The 23,607-nt window shown below is 40.4% G+C and overlaps 1 protein-coding gene across 3 annotated transcripts in view; it reads right to left on the bottom strand.

Moving 5' to 3' along the window:
- Nucleotides 1–23,607, bottom strand: part of htt (huntingtin) — a 46,462-nt gene that overhangs the window by 13,919 nt on the left and 8,936 nt on the right. For 2 of the 3 annotated variants that reach the window (XM_060872909.1, XM_060872911.1), the window contains exons 10-49: nucleotides 22,870–22,914; nucleotides 22,455–22,532; nucleotides 21,457–21,824; nucleotides 20,112–20,235; nucleotides 19,671–19,789; nucleotides 19,380–19,491; nucleotides 19,083–19,220; nucleotides 18,443–18,601; nucleotides 18,061–18,158; nucleotides 17,832–17,971; nucleotides 16,005–16,068; nucleotides 15,739–15,839; nucleotides 14,876–15,022; nucleotides 14,574–14,694; nucleotides 14,309–14,454; nucleotides 13,980–14,137; nucleotides 13,110–13,312; nucleotides 12,878–13,004; nucleotides 11,388–11,512; nucleotides 11,171–11,281; nucleotides 9,758–9,835; nucleotides 9,438–9,661; nucleotides 9,280–9,358; nucleotides 8,510–8,671; nucleotides 7,243–7,298; nucleotides 6,820–6,968; nucleotides 6,535–6,671; nucleotides 6,318–6,434; nucleotides 6,104–6,226; nucleotides 5,338–5,588; nucleotides 5,095–5,237; nucleotides 4,781–4,991; nucleotides 4,494–4,635; nucleotides 3,319–3,498; nucleotides 2,723–2,899; nucleotides 1,939–2,015; nucleotides 1,639–1,777; nucleotides 938–1,060; nucleotides 511–727; nucleotides 3–148 (exon numbers count right to left, since the gene is read on the bottom strand). In XM_060872909.1, coding sequence (XP_060728892.1) covers nucleotides 3–148; nucleotides 511–727; nucleotides 938–1,060; nucleotides 1,639–1,777; nucleotides 1,939–2,015; nucleotides 2,723–2,899; nucleotides 3,319–3,498; nucleotides 4,494–4,635; nucleotides 4,781–4,991; nucleotides 5,095–5,237; nucleotides 5,338–5,588; nucleotides 6,104–6,226; nucleotides 6,318–6,434; nucleotides 6,535–6,671; nucleotides 6,820–6,968; nucleotides 7,243–7,298; nucleotides 8,510–8,671; nucleotides 9,280–9,358; nucleotides 9,438–9,661; nucleotides 9,758–9,835; nucleotides 11,171–11,281; nucleotides 11,388–11,512; nucleotides 12,878–13,004; nucleotides 13,110–13,312; nucleotides 13,980–14,137; nucleotides 14,309–14,454; nucleotides 14,574–14,694; nucleotides 14,876–15,022; nucleotides 15,739–15,839; nucleotides 16,005–16,068; nucleotides 17,832–17,971; nucleotides 18,061–18,158; nucleotides 18,443–18,601; nucleotides 19,083–19,220; nucleotides 19,380–19,491; nucleotides 19,671–19,789; nucleotides 20,112–20,235; nucleotides 21,457–21,824; nucleotides 22,455–22,532; nucleotides 22,870–22,914 — 5,615 coding nt within the window. The remainder of the gene's footprint in view (nucleotides 1–2; nucleotides 149–510; nucleotides 728–937; nucleotides 1,061–1,638; nucleotides 1,778–1,938; nucleotides 2,016–2,722; nucleotides 2,900–3,318; nucleotides 3,499–4,493; nucleotides 4,636–4,780; nucleotides 4,992–5,094; nucleotides 5,238–5,337; nucleotides 5,589–6,103; nucleotides 6,227–6,317; nucleotides 6,435–6,534; nucleotides 6,672–6,819; nucleotides 6,969–7,242; nucleotides 7,299–8,509; nucleotides 8,672–9,279; nucleotides 9,359–9,437; nucleotides 9,662–9,757; nucleotides 9,836–11,170; nucleotides 11,282–11,387; nucleotides 11,513–12,877; nucleotides 13,005–13,109; nucleotides 13,313–13,979; nucleotides 14,138–14,308; nucleotides 14,455–14,573; nucleotides 14,695–14,875; nucleotides 15,023–15,738; nucleotides 15,840–16,004; nucleotides 16,069–17,831; nucleotides 17,972–18,060; nucleotides 18,159–18,442; nucleotides 18,602–19,082; nucleotides 19,221–19,379; nucleotides 19,492–19,670; nucleotides 19,790–20,111; nucleotides 20,236–21,456; nucleotides 21,825–22,454; nucleotides 22,533–22,869; nucleotides 22,915–23,607) is intronic. The other variant, XM_060872912.1, reaches the window with a different exon arrangement.

Raw genomic sequence — 23,607 nt, 5'->3', positions numbered from 1 at the left:
ACCTCTATGACCAGTGTGGTGAAGGAGGTGATCAGGTGCTCGGTGGCAGGAGGGATCTGTAGAGCCGAGGGCAGTTTGGGCAGAGACAGGAGGTAGCGACTCAATGCACCACACACACTCATCACTCTCTGGTAAAATCCTGCCTCACCTGCAACACACAGACATAAAGGTTTAACAGTAGCAATAATAGATAATATAGACAGTTTTTATTTTGAACATACTTTTACCGCAAAAAAAATCTTGGATGAGACAGAAACTACTGTATTTTAATCCATTTATGCACAATAGGTTCATGGTTCTTGAATTCAATGGTCAAAATTCACCAAGTTAAAGTTGGCGCTATGTGGAAAAACATGTGAGAAGGTTATTTCATAGCCCACATATGACCTTCAGTAAGCTGGCTATAGAGAAAGCAGAAAGGTGTAATTTCCAGGTGTTTCCTTTATCACTGGAAGAAGTGATTAATAATCATAAACTCTACAGCTGAAGCGTAGATGCTGGGCCACTCACCATACACACTGCTAAGTGCATTCCAATAAGAAGAGTCCGTGTTAGGTTGTGAAGAGAGGACGAGTGGCTGATGAGGAGATGGCAGCAGTGCTGTAACGCTTGCCAACTGCTCAAAAATCACCTGGAGGGTGGTTTCAATAAGAACTGCTCCCTGATCTCTGCACAGCCTCTGCAGGCCTACACTTAAACATGGAGCCAGCAGGCACAGGTTAAAGTCCTGAGATAGAGACACAAAAAGAAAGGCTGAAGAAGGCACGGAACCAGTACAGAGGTACCAAATTAGTACCAGAGATACTATAGTGTACTGCTCAAAAATACAGTACAATGTACTATACAGTAAAAGATGCTAAGTTGCTTTTTGCATGTTCTTCTGTAGGAAACCTCTTGTTGTATAGATTAACCTCAGTGTATTATTTATGATCAGTACCTTGCAGGACATGATGGCATTTAAGTCAGTTTGGGGTAGTTTGGTTAGCAGGTCAGTTGTTTCAAATAGAGATCCTTCACCTCTCACACAGCACTGGGATTTCACCAGAGAAACATACCAGTCCTGTAACACACACACACACACACACACACACACACACACGAAATATATTAAGCAAATAATAAAAAAAAAAAATTGGACTAACTATTCTTAAAAAAATAACATTTTTACTTTCTAATGTTGTGAATCATCAATAAAGGAAATTCGTTTCTGTTTTTTCACTTTTCTTGCACAGATATAAACAGGTGTTACAAAGAAATTCGGAAAGCACAAAATCCTGTACTGAAGACCCACAAGGTGGAAATGTTTAAAGGCATAAAATAAACATCGCCATGTTAACACCATGTTAGCAAATATATGCCTTTGTTTAAATAATACCAAATGCCTTTGGTTAAATAATGTTAGATTTATTTAGTTTTAGTGTTGTAGCTTATATGAAATGTCCACCATAAACGTTCCTGTGAACAAGATGTTGCTATAGGAATAATGATGTGTTTTACTAGTGAATTAATGTAAACTTGAATAATAGGCTGTAATATTCAGTCAGAGCTGTTATAGAAAATGAAGCAACACCTTCAGATTTGAGAATTCACAATAAAACATCATGGCAGATCGGTGTTCGGAGATCAGGTAAACCTCACCTTAGTGGCTGTGACACTCTCTGGAGCAGGGGGCGGATTCCCATCCAGTGGGTGTGATGTAATTGGAGGGGAAGGGCTTGTTGTTTCCTCTGCAACAGTGGCTCGAAACCTGTCCAACAGGGAGTAGAACCTCTGATGCCTGTAAACAGCAAAGAAAAAAGTTTTTTTTTTTTAAAAATCAAGCAACAGCAGGCCCTTCACTTCTAAGTCGCACACTACAATAAATCAATTATTAACTAATTAAGAAATGGAGACATGTGCAAACACCACAGGAAGTCATGAAAAAGACAATTACAGTACCTCTGAGCTAGACCACTGGTCTGGAGGTACTGTTGGATCCTGTCCAGCTCCTCCACTGGCAGCTGTGCTATGCTATTCTACAGAGGAAAATAAGAGAAGAAAATTGTTTTCATACAAACTTAAGTCATGGTTCTGCTTCCAGGGCTTATAATACCACTATTCCCATTATCAAGCAACATTTTTCCCTTTTAACACAGAGAAAATAACATCATCACAATTTTCACTCACTTTGGAAATCATCATCTGCTTGTTTCTTTAATTTGTAATCGATGTAATTATTGTTAACATTTTCAACTCAAGGACTAAAGCTTTGTTGTGTTTTAGGGAATAGGTAACAGAGTAGTAATAGTTATTGGCAGGTAATCACATCCTCGAATTGAAATGATTGACAACTTTAGGTCCAGAAGTGTTCTGTACTGAAGAATCTAGCCTGAAAATCACTGCAAAGTTAAAAGTGGAGCAACAACTCAAGTGAACGTACAGAAATATTGTGTGATTTGATGCATTAGCTGTTCGGAACGTGTTTTTCTGGTCACACTCCGAAGAACTGAAAAATCAGGTTTTCAGCGTATGAATAATATTTAATGACAAATTAAACAATGTTCTTTGCTTTTTTTTTTTGCTGTCGAGCTCAATAAGCTAAACACACAAAAAAAAATAAAATACCCACAATTAAATATTTATACATTTCCTCGCATCTGCTCCCATGTACCTAAGTATAAAAGTATTACTTAAATTGCTGTGCATGATATCAGGGATGTGTGTGTGTGTGTCTGTGTGGGACCTGTAAAGTTTCAGCGAGCAGCATTTCCACTCTTCTGCAGGCGAGTGTGTCCACCATGCGAGCCAGCACACGGAAGGGCGTGTTCAACAACTTGTCCACGTAAAGCATGAGCAGAGCTCCAGACTGACTCAGGTGAATTCCCTCCAGACACTGCAGAGTCTTTTTCAGCATCACCGGCTACACAGAAACAGAAAGCGTGTGTGCGAGAGAGAGAGAGAGAGATAAAAAGAGAAAGAGAGCGAGTGAGAGTGAGAGAGAGAGTGTGAGAGAGAGAGAGAGAGAGAGAGAGAGAGAGAGAGAGAGAAAGAGAGAGAGAGAGAGAAAGAGTGAGAGTGAGAGAGAGAGAGAGTGAGAGTGAGAGAGAGAGTGAGAGAGAGAGAGAGAGAGAGAGAGACAGAGAGAGACAGACAGAGAGAGAGAGAGGGAGAGAGAGAGAGAGAGAGAGAGAGAGAGAGAGATCATTACTGGGCATGTTCTTGAGCACAGCAGAAAGTTGAGCAGGATAGTCTCACTACCATTTGGAATGGATAAATATAAAACAACCCAAACTAAAGAGGTCACTGGCAATGAAGAGTGTGTTTGTGTGTGTGACGTACAGTAGACAGATTGTCACAGCGGGACTGGATGGCCTGAATGAAGAGGCCGCTGGCTGCAGAATTGCGGTGCACTGCACTGATGAAGTCCTGTACGGGCGGTTCATGCGATAGGCTGATTAAATCCCTCACATGGTTCACTGTCAGCCAAGTCAGATGCTCAGAATCATGGAGGTTCTGACACTGAGATACATGGGAGAGAGCAGACAAAGTGAGGCTCAAAATGAATTAGGATGTGCTACAGAGCTTTAGATTGGTAAGCCTTTTCTTCTTTAAATCTACAAAACAGATATTGGGGAACATTAGGCACATTTGAACTGAACTGGTGTGTTTTCTCCAGTTTGTTTGTGCAGGTTAAAAAAAACAAACCAAAAACAACCAAAGGCATTTGGACAAAGTGGTTTCGATCATTTACAGTGACAAAGCACTGCGACTTTGATTAAACTCAACTACATGAAATAAAACAATTATGTATTACATGAAGCATTTTCTGTAAATCTGAGCTGCTATCCTGAACCAAACTATAGACCGAAGGGTCTTTACCTGCAAATGCTGTAAACTATTAAATGCTATTTATTTAGTACCAGCTCTGTGTTCCCTGTGTGTGGGAGATGTTTTATTTAAGTTTCATTCATTCATTCATTTTCTACCGCTTATCCGAACTACCTCGGGTAACGGGGAGCCTGTGCCTATCTCAGGCGTCATCGGGCATCAAGGCAGGATACACCCTGGACGGAGTGCCAACCCATCGCAGGGCACACACACACACACACACACACACACTCTCATTCACTCACGCAATCACACACTACGGACAATTTTCCAGAGATGCCAATCAACCTACCATGCATGTCTTTGGACCGGGGGAGGAAACCGGAGTACCCGGAGGAAACCCCCGGGGCACGGGGAGAACATGCAAACTCCACACACAAGGCGGAGGCGGGAATCGAACCCCGACCCTGGAGGTGTGAGGCGAACGTGCTAACCACTAAGCCACCGTGCCCCCCTATTTAAGTTTCATATTTCTTTCATTTTACCATACTTCTGAATATTTCAAAAATAAAAAATTCTATTGAGTTTTCAGCCCTACATTTTGATTTTGTGGATAAAGGACCAAATTGGAGCGGAGGCATCCTTAAATTGCCTTAGTCTGTAAGACTCAGTCAAATAAAGCTCACCACATAGTCACAGAAGAGAATGAGTGCTCCTCTGCGAACAATCTCTCTGTTACACATGGCCTGCTTTCCCTCAGGCCTCTGCTCCTCATCCTCTCCAGACGAGTGAGGGCTTAACAACTTAGTGCTGGATAAACTGTGCCTCCTAAAGACAAAAAAAAAAAAAGGATTTAAATCGTATTTTAAAAAAAACTCAAGGAAAATCTGGACTTTTCTGGACTGGATGATTACACAGGAAGCTTTGCTTAAACGTCTGTATCAAATAAATGGTATTTGAATGATGAGCATACCTGGGAGTTTGGTGTACTTCAGACCACCAGGTGTAGTTAGTGTAGTTGATGATGAGCAGCACCTGGCACCAGAGCAGCACCAGTGAGGGGTGTGTGGTGATGAGCTGCAACACCAGGCCATTAAGCCCTTCCAGTGTGTAGAAATTCACTCCCTCAGTCCCCTCCACCTTCAGCAGCCGGCTGCCTGCAGCCGTAATGCGACGGAACATTCCTGAACACAATATTAAAGACAATGACTTTGGCAAGTGATAACTCTAGGACAAATCTTGCAATAACAATCTTGCAATAACGTAAAAACCGATCTTGTTATATACCTGATTTGAAAATGTGGATGAGACACATAAGCAACGTGCCCAACTGCTGGCAGTAGAAGGTGTGTTGCTGCTCAGTCATATCCACTTTCACCTGTTTACTAGAGATTTCATCCAACAACACACCTACCAACTGCAGCAGGAATCTTTGAAAGGGGAAGAGAGAGGGACGGACGAATGGAGGAAAATTAGTAGATTGTCCAAACAGGCTCTTTTTTCTTGGAGGAAAAAAAAAAGTAGTTTTACCTAGCAAATGTCTCTTCAGGAAGGAAGCGCTGTGGCTCTTCATTGGTCTCGGCATCAGCAGAGGTTGGGGCAGCTGGAGAAGATGATTCATTGTTGTGGAGACAGCAGATGGCGGAACAGGACAGAAGGAACGGAGACAGAGAGAGCTCCTGAACGCGGCACAGAATTATGTCCTCTGTTGACTGGGAGATCAACACACGCAAAATGGCCAGAATTCCAGATACCCACAACTGCACTGTGCCAACTAACACCTAAAGCAAGAACAAAAGCGCACCATGAATACTGACTGAGATCAAATAATGGTAAACAAGTAACATAATGAGTTCAGGCAGAAAATTGACATTAGACAGACATAATCTATAATAGATATAGAACATTTGATGCCTAATAGGTTTGGGACAAATTCTATACAAAATCCTTTTTACATTTCATACATGTTGTGTTATGTTATAGTGTCTTTTTTCAGTCATTCTGCACGTCTTGGCAATTTGTCTGTCTGTCTCTTTCTTTATTTATATCCATCCATCCATGCAACCACACATCCATCTATCTATCTATCCAACCAACCATCCATCCATCCATACAACCACCCACACATCGATCCATCCATGCACCCATCCATCGATCCATCCAACAACCCATCCATCAGTTCAACCATCCATCCATCCATCCATCCCTCCAACATACAAAAAAAGAAAAACAGACATGATGAAATGTAATGGCAGACTATTTGCTAACATGTTGATTTGTAACTGAGCTCTCTGACCATTGTAGAAGGTGTGACAAACATGCTCTTCAGTAGCATGTCCACTGGTCTCAATGAAGAAGGTGCCACAGTCTCGAAAAGTGTGTTCAGCACCCCCAATGCTTCAGGAGAATCCAGGTGCATCTGTAACATGCACATGAACACATACTCATTACAGATGTGTCACTACTAAAGAAGTAATGGACTACTTTATTGTTAAGCAACAATGTCGTACCTGCTGTTTACCAATCATGGGCAGGATTATGTCAGCAATCTGCCGTGACAACCTCTTCCATTTATCTTCATTCTCCTTATGACACTGCTGCAGGACCAGGATAAACATCTCCAACACCTATACACACACAATGCCCACAATCAAGACACAGTTCAGTGCAACACAGCAGTGCAAAATGCTCTGCACATCAGCAGTGCACTCTAGAATACAGCGATACCTGGTGATGTTGTATAAGGCGCAGCAGCATGGACACCACCACCTCTTTCTGAGTCTCCAGCTCTTTGCCTGCATCAGCCTTATTGGAGCCTCGCAGCACAAAAAGGTCATGCACTATGGGCTGTAGTGCAGGGATTGCTAAGAAACAATGCACAAACAGTAAAAGTTCAAAACAACTCTGATGAAATGAATGCAGACTGATTTATTTGATAGAACAATAGGACAGTTGCTCAGTGATATAATAACATTTTGGCAAGTGGTGTGTTTCAGGGGAGGCATCACGCACCATGGGTGACCGCCTTTCTGCCACTAGCCATGATGCCATCACACAGCTGAATAATCTTTGGAATGCTGATGATCTGTTTGGAGTGATAACGCTCGTAGGACAGCAGCACCAGAAAGAAGAAAATATTGGGAATGATTGCCTCGGAATCCCTGTTACAGTGAGAGGAGGATAAAAAGAAGAGAAATAAACAGACAATGTAATGATTCACACCGTAAAAATAGCCTGGCGAAGCAGCCTTGGTGTGCATGATCTTGGTGCGTCTCCCTTAACAGGGTGCTTATACACCAGGGAAATAATTTATCAACAAAATAAAGTTAGAAATTGTTTATCAGTTGAAGCTTACATAGGAATCAGAAGTACATAGCACTGTTAACTGTTACATTATAAATGTATGTGTGTATTTCCTCAGCCACTACATCTTACCTGAACTGCCCCACCTCAATGTATTCAAACTGCTTTAGCACAAAACCAATGAACACCTGAAACACAAAATGCAGTGTGTTACATTTTTACTTGATAAGATTGTCTAATTTTACTAAACTTTGGGCAAAATCTACTTTGAATCGTCACAGCCTCAGTGTCACAGATAAAAAGGATTAAAATGAATGTACAATCTCAGGAACAGTAGTTACGAGTTGTTTGTTGAACAAGTCTGGATTTGTCAAAACAGTACAGCCAAAAATGAAACTTACACAATTTCTATCTTAACCCAATTGCCCTCAATAGGCTTATGTTATTAATTGGCCAAAGCTTAGTCTCATAGCACAAAAATAAAGTCCACATGGCAGGTATTGCTGAGAAGCAACACATCGCATCACTCAGATGCTGTGACTCTTACTGTTACTCAGAACAGTTAAGAATTTTCTTTTTACCAATAAAACATTAAACATTGAAAATTTTCCATCATCGGTTAAGACGTTTGCCAATTGATTTTTTTTTTTGTTCTAGACCAGGGGTCGGCAACCCGCGGCTCCGAGCCGCAAGTGGTTCTTTCATCCCTCTGCTGCGGCTCCCTGTAGATTTGGAAAATCAATATTTAATTTAAATTTATTTTATTTTAGTTAGTTAGTTTTTAAAAAAAATGTAATTCTAAATTCTAAGATTATGATGCTCTTGTAACATTAAAATAAATCGTGTTTAATTTTTTTGTCGCTCAAAATATGCTGCAGCCGGCAAGTTAAAATTTTGATGTCATGAATACGAAGAGGACTCAATTAGACATTGAACATTTTATTTGAAAGTAACCTTCAACCCAGCATCTTTTTTTGTTAAGGTTAGTTCAAACTGTTCAAAATATTTCTGTTTCCTTGAGGAAATAAAATTTCGTTTACTCGGTAGCAGTTCATTGATTTCATAAATGCAACACATTACAGTTTTTTCTATACTTTCCATAAAGGTAAAAAAGGATATATGCAGTGTTATCTTCATTTTAGATGTCAAATGGGTTTTGTGGCTCCCTGTTTTTTTTTTTCTGTGGGAAACGGGTCCAAATGGCTCTTTCAGTGTTTAAGATTGCCGACCTCTGTTCTAGACAGTCCTATAAGCCTATAACCTTTTGGACACTGTGTCAAGTGTAAATTGTGTATCAGCATTTAAGAAACAGGCATTAGTGGACCTGAATATCTGATCTGATGAAGGGTTCAGTACTTTTAAGAAGCATCAGTACTTCTGATAAAGCTATGTGACTCACCTGGTCAGAATCGAGCAGGCAGTAGTTGACTCGGAGCTGTACGAGCTGAGCGAGCAGGTCCAGCACTTGTCTCTGCAGGGCCACACAGGTGCTGGTGGTGTACTGCTTCAGCGCTTTAATCACCAGCGGCTCAAACAGACGAATGTGATTGTGGATGGCATTCTGAAAAACACACAGAATCAAACTAATAAAAGTTAACAAGTTAATCAAGTGAAAGTGACATACGGCTAAGTATGGTGACACATACTCAGAATTTGTTCTCTGTGTTTAACCCATCCAAAGTGCACACACACCGTGAACACACACCCGGAGCAGTGAGCAGCCATTTATGCTGTGGTGCCCGGGGAGCAGATGGGGGGGTTCGGTGCCTTGCTCAAGGGCACCTCAGTCGTGGCCGGCCCGAGTCGCGAACCCACAACCTTAGGGTTAGGAGTCAGACTCTCTAACCATTAGGCCACGACTTCCCCAAAAACACAAATATAAGCAACAGTAGATTATAAACCCAGTCATAACTAGTTAGTACTTATAATGTATTATTTCTATTAGGAAAGTTGAAGAAACAGACCAGGTGATTGCATTTTTTAAACTTGAACTGCCCAGTTTCTGTGAACCAGTGCCCATGAAGTCCGCTGACTTATATACTAAAGTTTAGTTTTTCTAAACATTTTCTATAAGGTCATTTCAAAGACTAACTAAGATATCTGAACAAATTAGACAGACTTAACCATGTGAGGATGAGAATCAGTCTTACAATCTATGAGCTGCTTTACCTTGTCTCCTCGATGACGTGTTACATTCGTGATGCTTGACCTCAGCTGATTGGACACTTTCTGCATTACATCAAACCACCTGCAGGAGTGCACAAACAATAAGCTCACATACAGTTCTGCGAAAGCAAGTAGGTCCTTACGTGCATGTCTTTACTAACCCTGATGCATCTTGCTCGTGTTCAGCTTGTACCATGTTCCTTAAACTGGCATCTGCGAGAGCCTGAGTAAAGTGTGTATACGGTGCCATGAAGCAATAATGATAGAGGCCTGGTCGCAGGCTGGATGAGCCCAGACGGAGAGCCTTCCCCTGAGAACGGCATGGGTGTGAGGAGGTCCCGTCATACTGGGAGGCCAGGTTTGTCCCAAACAGGGTCTTAAGCAGCTGAGTTTCAAACAGTAAAGGTCAAGAGAAAAATCACAGTGCTTACAAGTTACAGTTAGAGGTGTGCGTGTGTAAAGATGTGAGCATGTGACGCACCTGTTGGACACACACTGTGGCTAGAGTGGGTTCCCGTGAGAAACAGGACTTCAGATAACCCAGGATCTCCTCTACACACTGAAATCAAAACAAACACTTGTTCTCTTTATCCATATTAACATAATACATTATCCAGGTATACAATGGCAGGCTATTGGTACCACCCCGTAATATCAGGTCATAAAGTATTTCATTCCTCTTTAACTACAGTAAATTGCTGTTCCCTCATTTCTCCAGAAATAAAGACAAAAAGATGTAGTTTGTAATTTTAACAAGTATCAGCAAAACCTAATATTGGTTCATAATGTCACAACCGGGAAGGAGGAAGACAGACCCAGATACAGGATAGCTTCAAATGAATAGGGTTTAATAAATAATAAACATAGAACAGGAATAACAGACGAAAACTACACAGGAAAAAATGATGAGGGTACACTGACATTACATTGACGATACATAGATGATGATTTGCACGGTTAAATAGACATAACGAAGGCTGGGCAGACACGTGAGATAAACAAATGCACATGGCCAAAAGTCCTGACACATAAACATATCAAAATAATGAAATAAAAGCTTTACCTATGGCCTGCAATGCACTGACACTGGGAACTCCTTCAATTTGTGTTTATATTAAAATGTCCTCATAGAAAATAAGACACTTTATGACTCATCACAATATCAATGATTATATACATTTCTATGTTAAATAAAAACATATTTTTGTGTATACCAGACTACATGTTATGTCCAACATAGAAGTCTCTGTAAATTAATCTACAATAGAAACTATAAGTTATTCGAATGAGGTCTTAATAAAACCTGTGATTTTCAGTGCATCAGAGATTCCAGAAATCAAAAGCGCTGTAGTATTAAATAATAACCAGTGCCGAAAATAAACTCCAGCAATTCTCGTCTTCAGCCAAATTAATCTCCATCTGTAATGTATAGGCAATTTCCTGTACTGAATAAAGAATGGAAGTATAAGGGTAATTGTTGGATAAAAAAAATTGATCTATTAAAGTGAATTTATATGGAACAGATTTTGAGATTACATTTTGAGTAACTTTAATACCCCAATTATTTTTTTGAATTTATTAAACTTAAGGTAGTAAGTAAACTAGTTTTAAACTGAACTACCAATCACGGTATTTTTTTTAAATTCAAATCATGAATAATTTTAGGTAATGGAAATTTCTACGGTAATCTCTCTCATCTGCTTCACCCTGTAATTTCATTCGAATGTTTCTTGAAAGAGATCAAATCGATTAAAGTGAGTTTTGAGCAAATGAGTTTCAAGTTGTTTACTTTCTTTTCTGTATAAAGATGAGGGTAAGGTTAGATATGAGGTTGAAAACTGATTGCATTCCAACAAGCAAAGTAATGAGATAAACATTATACATTCAGTCATACTTTGCCAATGTCGTGCAGGGTGGCCAGTTCCATCAGCTGGGACAGAACATCGAGCGCAGACCGCAGGAAGCTGCCGAATTTCTCACTGGTGTTATGGAGGTCGAGTGTTACCTTGAAAACACCCACAGAGTCGGACATGACAAACTGCACATTAAAAGACTTTTCGGTTATTTATTTATAAAGCTTCAGATGAAATAACCACACTAAGCTTCCTCACTTTGTAGTTGGCATGAGTGGCCTTGAGCACATCGTAAAGCTTCAGATAAGGAGGCAGGTGATAAAAACTGCCCACAGAGGTGGATTTGCTGGCAGGAGCTGTGCCTGTGCTGTCCGCTGCTCTGCCTGTATAAAAACAGAAAAGGATCCTAGCTTACAGACCTTAAGAGGTAAATGCAAGTCAGGTGTCTTCTAATATTTTTGACATTTTCAATAATAGTGACTTAAGAATTCTTATAAATAAGCAGTTTTTTAAACATATTCAAGAACTCTGCCATCAAAACAGACTTAATGCACATTCTGCTTGGATTGTTAATGTCACATTTACACAGAAAGGTGGTGGCTCATTGTTTAAGTTTTGGACTACTGTTCTGAGTTTGAGTCCTATGACCACCAAGCTGCCACTGTTGGGCCCTAGAGCAAGGACCTTAACCCTAAATTGCTCGGTTTTATAAACGAGATAAATGCATGTCGCTCTGGCTAAGGGAGTCCGCCAAAAGCAGTAAATGTAAATGACTAACACAAACATTTTTCAGTTGTCATTTCAAACATATACAGCTGATGTAGTACAGAGTGAAATGAAAGAATGTTCCTCTAGAACCCTGGTGCTACATAAAGACACAGATCTACGTAATGCAACACAGAACTAAAGGCTAAAAATTCAAATTAACCTATTGATATAAAGTGCATGTGTGTTACCTTGTGCAAACAGTACAAGACAAAAGACACTGCAACCAGTTGGTTGTGCATGAGTGCAAATAAGGATGCTATTGTTTGGTAAACTTTAAGTGATGTGCAAAAACAGTTTGTAGCAGTTATACATAGGATGCTAAGGACTCTTTCTTTTTAATCTAAGAAGCTAATGTAAACTATGCTGGTTAATTTAAGGCTTGAACTCAATGCCATAATATTGCAGTGGAGAAAGAGGAACTTCCGAACACAACTGGCAAAGAAAATGCAACTGGACTGATACAAACGCCCCCTTTTCACCAGAAAGAACTGGGTGCTGGTTCAGAGCTGGTGCTGGTTCAAAGTTGGTTCCACTGGTGAGCCTTCTAAGAACCGGTTTGCCTTTCCATAGGCTAGAGAGCCATCACAGAGCCAAGTCTTACATACAACGTTAGCAGCAGCAAACACAAACACAACATCAACAATGGCGGATGTTGCTTTAGTGTTAATGCTCATGGCTTTGCGGACGTACATTGGCATCCAAACGCGGCGAATTCTGATTTAAAATGATTTAAAAATGGAGCTAACGACATTCTCTTTTGTCTTGTTGGTCACAGTAACCCCGCCCCCAGCCCCTGACGCAAGCCGTTCTTAGTCTAGACCAGCAATGTTTTGATGCTACTTTAAAGCCACTTTTCCTGGTTCAGAGCTGGTGCTTTGGGTGTCAAAAAGAAATAACTGATTTTAAATTAGGCTCTGAACCAGCACTCAAACTGCCTTGGTGGAAAAGGCGCAAAAGTGTCATGGTTTATCTCATCTTACCTGCATTGGTCTCTCCTCCTTTCTTTGGGCTCATTGGAGTGGTGCTGGGTTCAGTCATGTCCTTCTCTTTGCCCTTTCGCCTGATTGGACTCAAGGATGGAGTGTTGGTCAGTGATGGCAAGCTAGCCTGGTAAATAAAAATAAATAAATCAAACAGTGGTTTATAATTTCAAAATGTAATCAGAATGGCAAATATGAACTATCTGCTTAATATCTGATAATACTGTATTACCTTCACAGCTGGACCTGGGGACATGTCCTCCAGTACATGTGCACAGATATTGAGGACTTTTAGCAAGTGTGTAAACAATTGCTCTGCCATAGCAACAAGAGAACGGTCACTCAGAGCAGGCCACGCCTCTTCCTGTTTGGAGGGAGCAGAGCCAGACTCTTCCTCACCACCCCATGGGCTTTTCATACACTTTGGTGCAGCAGCTTGATTTTTTTTTTTTTTTAGAAAGGAAGCAAGACAGACAGGTAAGGCAACAAATATTAAACCCACAAGAACAAACGATAAACTTTATGGTCCGTTTGACACATACATGCTCCTTTTATGTATCAACGAATTCAAAATGAAAACAATGAAATGTAAGATTTTTTATTATTGATTTTTTTCTAACCCTAACTAGGATTTTTGGCTTTCTGTGTCTTCTTATATCACTCTCTCACTCCTCTGTGTCCTGTCATGAGGCATGGTGTTATCTGACATATCTGAGCTGGTGTATGCAGGAGGTGTACAGATTTCCTGCCAATCCCTACGACACGCTGAACTTTACACATTCAAATAGATTTATCAGAGTGACTCAAAGCAGCTCAGGATTTCTTGACAATAATAAAATGTATTTTATTTTTAAACAAACAAAGCAGATATTAATTAGATATAAAATATGTAATAAAATTGGGGATTCTTTTGTTTGCCCTCCCATTCTAATAAATAGTAAATGATTAATTCTCTCGCTTCCACCTACAGTGTACCAAACATTGCTAAAATATAAGTTGCATGTGCAGTATTTTTGTGCTCAGGCTAAAATAGCATTAGCACAAAATAATAAATTAACCACTGATTAATGTCATTATTGTGACAGTGGAGGCACGGGCGTACCAGCAAGGAGGTTTCCAGCCAGTATCAAGGCATCCTGATGGGAAGAGAGGTCCAGTGGGAACCAGGCAGAAGAGAGCAGGGACAGTACCATACTGGCCATGCCCACAATCAACGACCTGCGGCTGTCTTCACTGCTGCCACTCTGGCTCTGAGCTAGGCTAGAGAGAGAGACAGAGAGCACAGATATACAGGTTAAGGCTTTGATTAATACATTTACATGATGCAAATACGTATCCCAGGCTTTGGGTACAGTTTTGCTTTCTTGCAGCCACTGCATACTCTCTAGGAACGACCTACTCTCTAGGAAATACAGTACACACGCTGCTCACCTGTACGAGCGTGCTTGGCTACGGTACTGGCTGGAACGTCCATAGTTGAACACAGGGGAGGTGACAAAACCACAGTGCCACCCTGTGCTCCAGGTGCACACTGGGAAACTAAAGGATAGCAGACACAGTGCCTCACAGCAGCCAAACTGGAATGGAGAGAACAGAAAACTCAACCAAGACAAATCGATGCCCTGAGTTTCATGTATATTTGAAGAAACTTTGTATAGAGGAAAGTGAACTCAAATCTCAGCCTTCTGAAACTTACAGTCAGAGCTCTAGAGGTGGAGGAGGTAAGTGCGTGAGAGATGGAAGTTATCACACGGGAAAGGTTGTTCTCCACTGTAACATCCGGCACACCCGGTGAGAGACTGTAACCTCGATATGTCCTAGTAAATAATGTCATTTGGAGGAAAGAAAAAAAAAAAAAAAATAAAAAAATAAAAAGAGGTTCTGTTAGATATAACAATTGATTATTACGCTATATGCAATGTTATGGTGTCTCTCATAATATGTGACCTTCAAACGTTATACAGTGATGTCACATTAGAGCATCGAAAGTGTTTTTACCGTGTAATGGTGCTGACGGTAAACTGAGATGGTGGCTGGGTCTCATGCATTAGAAGCTGCAAGTAGACACTGCTCTGATCACGTGCAATGGCCACCACTGGATCTGCCTGAGCCTGGTCACAATCATAGAACAACCTAGACACCAGCCTGGAAAGAGGCACACAGAGGTTTTTAATTTCAACTGGAATTAAAATGACAAGTGAAAAAAACAAAAGATGTTCACAGCGTACAAAGAATGTTGGCTTTCCCAATAGAAAAAAAAAATTCTGCATTCTATCCTCTGAGTGAAATCAGGTAGCACAACTAGCAGGAGAGAGAGCATACAATAGCTTTCCTTTTATGCACCAGGATAATAAATACTGTGTGCCAATCAAGTCTAACTTAAAAAGGAGCTCCTTCTTGTTGGCGAATGCCTGGTATATTTAATAAGCAAGCACATTCAACCAAGCAAGTGACAAATCACTCCTTCGTATATAACTGTTGTTCACTATACACATATTACATACATTCACTCACTACAGATGCACTAAGAAATTCATTCCATATGTAACTAGAGATTGTAGGTAATAGAAGATGAAGACTGGAACTAGGTAGATCTGCAGGGAAAGGGAAAAAAAAAAAAAAAGGTTTTGTCTGATGGGTCAGAGGAATCATATGAGCCTCTTTGTTTGGCTTTGTTAAGTATCGTTAAAACTAATTTTCACAGAACCGAGAAATCCTCACTGTATACATTACATGTCGCTAGGTGTGATGTTGAAATCACAGCTCTGTGTTGTGAATATACTTATCACATGAATGGTCACTGCCCTGTTCTTGTCCCTTTGCTGTTTGTTAGTGTGAGCATAGGTATATTTGTTGTTTACCTCGTGACGATAGATGCCGCAACATGTCGCACACGTGGATCGTCGTCACCGAGAAGGTAAAGCACTACGTCCTTGATGACTCTATCCTGCAGTCGCAACAACTGAGAGACAGAGAACACACAGTAACACAAGTTAAACTGTCACTGTGCCAAAGTGAAGCAAAAATAGCCAATGCAGTTTGATTGCACTGTGTACTACAGGCATAAGGAGTGACACTACAGCACAAGCTGTACCATTAACTGTAAGAGTGGGGTGTGTAGACTTACCCCAGTATAATGATGCTCTCCTTTGTGCAACTTCTCTGTTTTCCTCTCTAGAAAGCACAGTAACCTGCAATCAATTGTAGACATGTTAGTGTACAGTGGAGTGAAAAAGTGTTGGCCCCCTTCCTGATTTTTTTTATTTTTTTGCATGTTTGTCACACTTTAATGTTTCAGATCATCAATCAAATTTAAATATTAGTCAAAGACAACACAAGTAAACACAACATGCAGTTTTTAATTTTTATTATTAAGGGAAGACAAAATCTAAACCTACATGGTCCTGTGTGAAAAAGTGTTTGTCCCCTAAACCTAAACTGGTTGGGCCACCCTTAACTTGCATTGAGTCTGTTACAGCGCTGTGGAGAAATTTTGCTCCACTCATCTGAATTGTTGTAATTCACTCATATAGGAGGGTTTTCGAGCATGAACCGCCTTTTTAAGGTCATGCCACAGCATCTCAGTAGGATTGAGGTCAGGACATTTACGAGGCCACTCCAAAGTCTTCATTTTGTTTACCTTCAGCCATTCAGAGGTGGACTTGCTGGTGTGTTTTGGATCATTGTCTTGCTGCAGAACCCCAAGTTCGCTTCAGCTTGAGGTCACAAACAGATGGCCGCACATTGATTTTTTGGTAGACAGCAGAATTCATTGTTATATTTATCACAGCAAGTCTTCCAGGTTCTGAAGCAGTAAAACACTCCCAGACCAGCACACTACCACCACCATATTTTACTGTTGGTATGATGTTCTTTTTCTGAAATGCGGTGTTACTTTTACGGCAGATGTAATGGGACACACACCTTCCAAAAGTTCAACTTCTGTCTCATCAGTCCACAGAGTATTTTCCCAAAAGTCTTGGGGATCATCAAGATGTTTTCTGGCAAAGCTGAGACAAGCCTTTATGTTCTTTTTGCTCAGCAGCGGTTTTCGTCATGGAACTCTGTAGTGTTAATTTCGTCACCTATTTTTAATTTAGTCTTAGTCTTATGCCAAATGTCCTTCTTAGTTTTAGTCATATTTAGACATTCACATATCTTTTTTTGTAAGTCAAGTTTTAGCCGACTAAAAGTCTTTTAACTTTAGTCTAGTTTTAGTAAAAAAAATTGTAGTCTTTTTTTTTTTTTTTTAAAATAACATTATTACTGAGATTATTACTGATAAACATTTCAGTAAAAAAAAGTGTTTCACATGTTTTACTCGAACTTGACTGCACATCACATTTTTTACTTTATTGATACTGCTTTAATCGTAATGCAAAGACCGGTCATTGGGACATAAGCTTTCATGTACAATAAAAGAGTCTGCGCAGCGACAGGAAATATAATTTAACACAAAAAGCCTGCCTAGACGGTGGACTTGCGCTCAGGAGTTTTTTTTGAGCGGCGTGTGGACGAATTCTTTCTACTCACACACTGAACAGCGCGAAGCCACGAACTCGTTCTGAATATTTTAAAGGCGTAACAGCTGATGAAAAAACAGAGACAATTGTAGACGAAAATGAAGAGAGATTTTATCTTAGTTTTTATTTTATACAAAACATTTTCGCCTCGTCTTTTTTCGTCAACAATAATGCATGTTAATTTAGTCTTAGTCAGCATTTTTGGACAGTGGTGCAGTCTCGTCATCGTCTCGTCTTAGTCATGGAAAAAAAAGGTTGTTGACGAACATATTTCAAAGTGTGACAAACATGCAAAAAATGATAAAATCAGGAAGGGGGCAAACACTTTTTCACACCACTGTATTTACCAAGTTTATAAACAAATAACAAACCAACAGCATTTTAATATCAGTATGACAAAGGAGGCAGAGTTAAGCTTAAATTTGTCTTACCGAAAGTCTACTTCTGCCAGGGTTTCTAGAAGCTCGTTACGGACCAGCCAGTAAGAGCAATCCCTCAGGGTTAACAGGTCAATGATAAGCTGCAGACCCAACTCACTGAGACTGCTGCTGCACAGGGCCATGATACAATGCTGAAACAAGAAACACACATCCTGTTTTATATGCACATGGAGCTGACGGGCTACATTGCAACGGCATGTACACGAGCACACGTTCTTACCCTCACAGCCGAACAGGCCATCTTACACGTCACTGAGGACTCATCCTTCAGACTGCGTTGTAGTAAGGGTACAATGTCTTCCAGAGACACTTTGTTTCCTGAGACACAGAGAAATGAAAGAATGCGTAAGATAAAGAGATAAAGTGATCGTTGCACTACTTATACATTTACTTTGTTTGCGCAAATGTTGACTTCTCGCTGGACCAATGAATCTACCAATTTAACACTAAAGCCATTAAAAATGTCACTATAAACATAATTAACATGACTCAGGGTGATGTTTTTCCTCCAGTGCATCTTCTCCTAATCAGAACCTGTGCAGCTTCTCCTAATCAGTACTAAAAGTCTTTAGACTTAGGACATGTGGTTCTATGATTCTCACCAGTGGTGCTGTGGATACGCGTGAGCCACGACTCTGTGCTGAAGCGAGTCTTGAGCAGGATGGCTTGGATCAAAGCTCCACACAGTATGGCTGTAGCTCCTCTAATCTGAGGATCCCCGTGCTTAATGTACAGCAGAATGTCACTGATATACTGCTGCTCTGTTAAACAAACAGCCCAGGACATATTAGAGTTCATTTTGTCCACACAATAAGCACAAATGTATCTTAACATGCTGACAATCATTATGGGCAACTCAATGGTGAGTTGTGGAGCTGCATGCATCTGACAGGGAAAAGAAAGAAATGATTGTAGGTTAATTGTTATTGTGTGCAGCGTTATAACAACACGCCAATCATCCTTACAGAGTAGTGAAGTGCAATTAGGGCGTATAATTGTGTTAAATATCATTCATTTGGATTTGTTGAGTGTGCAGAACAACAAAGCAATCAGTTAAAATCAAAAAACAGGTTGTTGTGTCACATTAGCCTTTTGTAATAGAATTACATTCATTCATTTTATTCATTCATTTTCTACCGCTTATCCGAACTATCCTCGGATCACGGGGAGCCTGTGCCTATCTCAGGCATCATTGGGCATCAAGGCATAGAATTATATTCAGAACATATTTAAGTTTCTTACCATTTGTCTGTTGTCCATCCAGGGGCTCCAGGTAGAGTTTGTTAAAAAAGGTTTCAGGGAGAAGAGCTGCTGCTGCACCTACACAACTGACAGCTAAAGCCTTCACGCTCACACGAACCTCCTTATCAGGAACCAGCCCTGTGAAGCACATGCACATGCTGTCAATATAAAACGTCAGAAACTGCTGTACACTTCTGGACCAAAATTTAATTTGCGCACATTTATCCCTGAATTCCTACTCGGGTGTTACAGCTCTTTTAAAACACAATGAATGGGTTATGTTCTTGCTGTGTTTACCGTTTCTCTGTCCAGTGAGCAGGAAGGAGGCAGACAGCAGCTTCACACAGTGCATCAGCGGCGCCTCTGCAGGATCAGTGTAGTGTCCGATGTCCCCTTTAATTCTAGACAGCTACGACACGCAGATAACAACAGACTATAAAACTCTTTCATACTACCGATAAACAAGCCAGAAAGCATGCTTAAGATTATAGCACACATAATAAAGCATACATGTGATCATTCATGCCTTTATATGTGTTTGTATTTATAATTTAACATTGTACTTCGGGTGTTTGTGCTTATTTTAACCTTGTTATCAAGGTCCACTGGCTCCAGAACCTCATCCTTTGGTATAAAGCGATCAACACTGCTATCAGAAGCTTGTCTGTTGTGGCCTTTACCCTCCAGTAGGTGAGGCTTACTCAGTGCTGGCAAACAAATACAAACCACCACACATTTTAATTATTTAAAAGAGAACCAGACTGTGCATGTAGTTTTGCAGGCGAAATCAGATCAGGTCAGATAATATTAGATTAGATTAAATAATAAGATAAAGTTTTATTTTAATATAAATAAATGAGCTACGTGAAACATTCTGTTTGGTAAAACTGTACTGACAATGTTTTTAGGGTCATATTTTGTGGTACTAAAAAGCAGTATGAAGGTTCAGAAATTGCATTGATAAGGCCAAGATGTTTAGGGTGACTGTGTATTGGTAGAAAGTGCATGCTGATTGAATGGGATTCGTACCCAGCACAGAATGAGCCAAAGACTCTGGAGCTTCATCAGGGACAGGAGCTGCCCCTTCCTCTTCTTCATCCTGCAGAGTGCCTATCTGCATCCCTGAGTACTGACTCTCACTGCCATCAAACACCTACACACACACATACACACAGCATCAGAAACCACAAACACAACACCATTTAAAGACAATCATGGCCACATACGCAAGCATAAAGACAAAATAACACAAAAACTGATATACATGTTCATTTAGATAATCAGGATATTCCAGTTTGCAAACTTCAGAGACAAATGCACTACCGTATTTTCCGGACTATAAGCCGCAACTTTTTTCCCACGCTTTGAACCTTGCGGCTTAAACAATGACGTGGCTAATATATGGATTTTTTACATTTTTTAAAAAAAAAAAAAACACACATTCTGTGACGTGCTCAGTTTTTTGGAGGCATGAAGCTTTCATTAGACCAATGAAATTGCCAAACGGGTTAACTCCGACACCGAAGGAGATGACTTCAGTGGTTTCAGTGCACAGGAGGAGGAAGATAGTGACCAATGACTTTCTTGGTAGGCTACTGTTTACTGCTAATTTTTTATTTTTTGTTACAAGCCGTGTTTCATTAAAGCCTATTTATTTTTGTTACAAGCCGTGTTTCGTTAAAGCCTGTGTAAAGTTAATTTGTTTCAATGTACCTGTAGGTACCTGCGGCTTATAGACATGTGCGGCTTATTTATGTTCAAAATAATAATTTTTTTAAAATTCAGTGGGTGAGGCTTATATTCAGGTGCGCTCAAGTCCGGAAATTACGGTAATAGATTCGATGAAAATATTCAGCTAAAGATTGTACACTCTGTTCAGAAAATTAACGTATATCCCGTTTTTTTATAAACCTCAAAGATGCACAAACATGCATTCTGAGTGCTAGAATCCAAATACCCAAAAAAAAGATCTCATCATCATGCTTCATGCTGAAGGTCAGAATTAATAGTATACATTTATTAAGAGAGACATTTCTGAACACTTCTTTTAGGGTGAAAGTGAAAACTAATTAAAACAAACAAAACAAACAAACAAACAAAAAAGCACTTGACTGAATTTCTGTGCTTTCTGTGCAACATGTGCGTGCAGAGGAAAGAAAGATTTATTTTAAAATAATGCAGATGAGCTCAGACAGAAGGAGGGGAAGATTAAGGCATAACCCTCATTCTGCCACCTGCTGACCTTGTCACTACTGCTAGCGAAGGAGACGGCAGAAGAGGAAGAAGAAGAAGAAGAAGATATGGAAGAGGAGGTGGAAGAGGAGGCTGTGGATGAAGAGGTCTCGCTGTCGGTGTGGAAGGAAGTGTATCTTACGAGCTCTGCGCAGTCCGAGGGCGTCACTGCCGAATCCGGCCCCTCTGTGGTGGTCTGGGAGCTGTCGCTAGGAGGCGACGATGACCCTGCACCCGCTGAAGGAGGATTGGTCTCGCTGTGCAAGTCGGTGGTGGCGCCTACGACCCTGGCGGCACTGCTTGAGCTGCGACTCAGAATGTCTTCGTCTTCGTCGTCCGGTGTGTCAGGTCCGCCCCCTTGTTCTGAAGACGCACTCAGGTCTACAGAGTCGCCTGGCTGCAGGGCATGCTGGGAAGAGCGCGGCTGCTCTGTGATGATGTCAGCCTGGCTGAGGGATGCCACGCCTGATGACGAGGCGGCATCGCTGGAGCTTTCTGCTCCCACAGAGGCTGCAGGTGTTCAAAAGATAAATAAACACAATGCATTGTGCTTTACACAGTCTAATGAACTGATGAATGAACAAGGAACTGTTGAGTTCTCAAATCTGTTTGGATAGAAGGAGTAGATTCATTTTCATATAAAATCGAAGAATTATATACTGCAACAGTTTTCCTTTCTTTAGCAACAGACCATTCGCAGGAACCTAATAATAAACAGACATTAATATTTAACATTTATGGAAGGAATATTTACTGTTGCCCAATGAAGGAAAGTCTTTAAGACATTTTGTTTCTCAGTTACATAAAACACTGTTTATCTGTCACATTAACATGACAGAGAAAAACATGCAGGTAAAGGAACTGTTTATAGCTCTATAAACATAGTTTATATATATATATAACACAAGTGATTAACTTATTGAACTATAAATGGGTGAAAGCATGACTTGTCTTCTTTTAATAAACAGTTTAATGGCTGAAAAATAAACAGTTTAGGTTGCGCTGCTAAAGGAAAACAAATAACTCTCTTCACCACGTCAAATTGATAACGTTTCTAAAACATCATGCTCCACGTGCTTTACTCCTTATGTTATTTATTGCATGGACATACTGAAGTCTATTTAAGGTCTTACGTCCTACCTGTAAAGGAGCCTGTCGTCACCTCTGCCTTCTCAGGATCATCCTCCAGACCCTCCTCTTCCCCTGACAGGATTTTTCCTGAAACGGTTAAAGCATGGAGGTGAAATGACCACAAAGAGTGCTATGTGCTGTAGTGAATATTATGCACAAAATTAAACAACATCAAGCCTCAATGTAAACGCTCCATTGCCCTTCAATAACTGATAAGCTGCTGAAGCGAGGCCAAAAAATAACATACTTTAATATGACATGCTTTATCAAGACAACTATCCATTGTAACAACTCTGGTACACAAATATGCAAATGACAAATTACTGACAATTCTACAGCTATATTTCTAGATGTTTCTATTAAAATGGTGATGGAATTAAAAGGGTTAGTGATATAAAGGTTCAAAGGTCAAGCAGGACGTCACCTTTCGGTTTCCTGAGGACGAGTGGACTGGATGTTGATCCACCAGCTGTGCGCATGCAACAGGAAGTAGCGAGAGCAGCAAAAAGGCCCAGAAACCAAAGGAAATGGAGTTTAGACAGTTAGAGATTAGGTCAAGACAAAGAGCAGAGAAGAAGGAACTGAAATCAGATGATGATATGAGTTTTCCAGAAGGCCATGAAGTGGAATAATACAAATATTTAATCCAAAGTCACATGCAAGTTATGAGGAACATACAGTGTATGCAAGGCAAGAAACACTGTTAGAGATGTTAGGAGCTGTGTGTTAAAATAGATTGCACACCAGAATTTTACTTTGTGGGAATCTTTGTGAAAACTTTGCCATTTCATTCATACCACAGTGAGGTTTTGTCTGATTAATAAGAAGCAGGTGACATTTGCTCAAATAGGTTAGTGCTAAAGCTTTATTTATTTCCATTACATCATCTCGTGCATGGATTCATATGAAGAACAGTCGACCAACAAAAAAGTGTGATCGTTGAAATTTTGTGTGAGCATCTATAGAAGGAGTCTCTAGTAGAGGTCTTCTCGGGTCTAAAGAAATGTACCCGACCCGAAGTGACCCGAATCACTTTTTACGTTTTTTAAGAAAGACCCGACCCGAGACAAACCCAAAAAAATTAGACCCGAGTCCAACCCGACCGGTTGGCAATTTTTTTTAACCCGACTGGACCCGAATGTTGCACACACCGATGCAGGCC

Source organism: Tachysurus vachellii, chromosome 6, assembly GCF_030014155.1.
Source record: "Tachysurus vachellii isolate PV-2020 chromosome 6, HZAU_Pvac_v1, whole genome shotgun sequence".
NCBI classification, from domain to species: domain Eukaryota; kingdom Metazoa; phylum Chordata; class Actinopteri; order Siluriformes; family Bagridae; genus Tachysurus; species Tachysurus vachellii.
The sequence above is the reverse complement of the archived record's forward strand: the minus strand, read 5'-3'. Positions and strand labels throughout refer to the sequence as shown.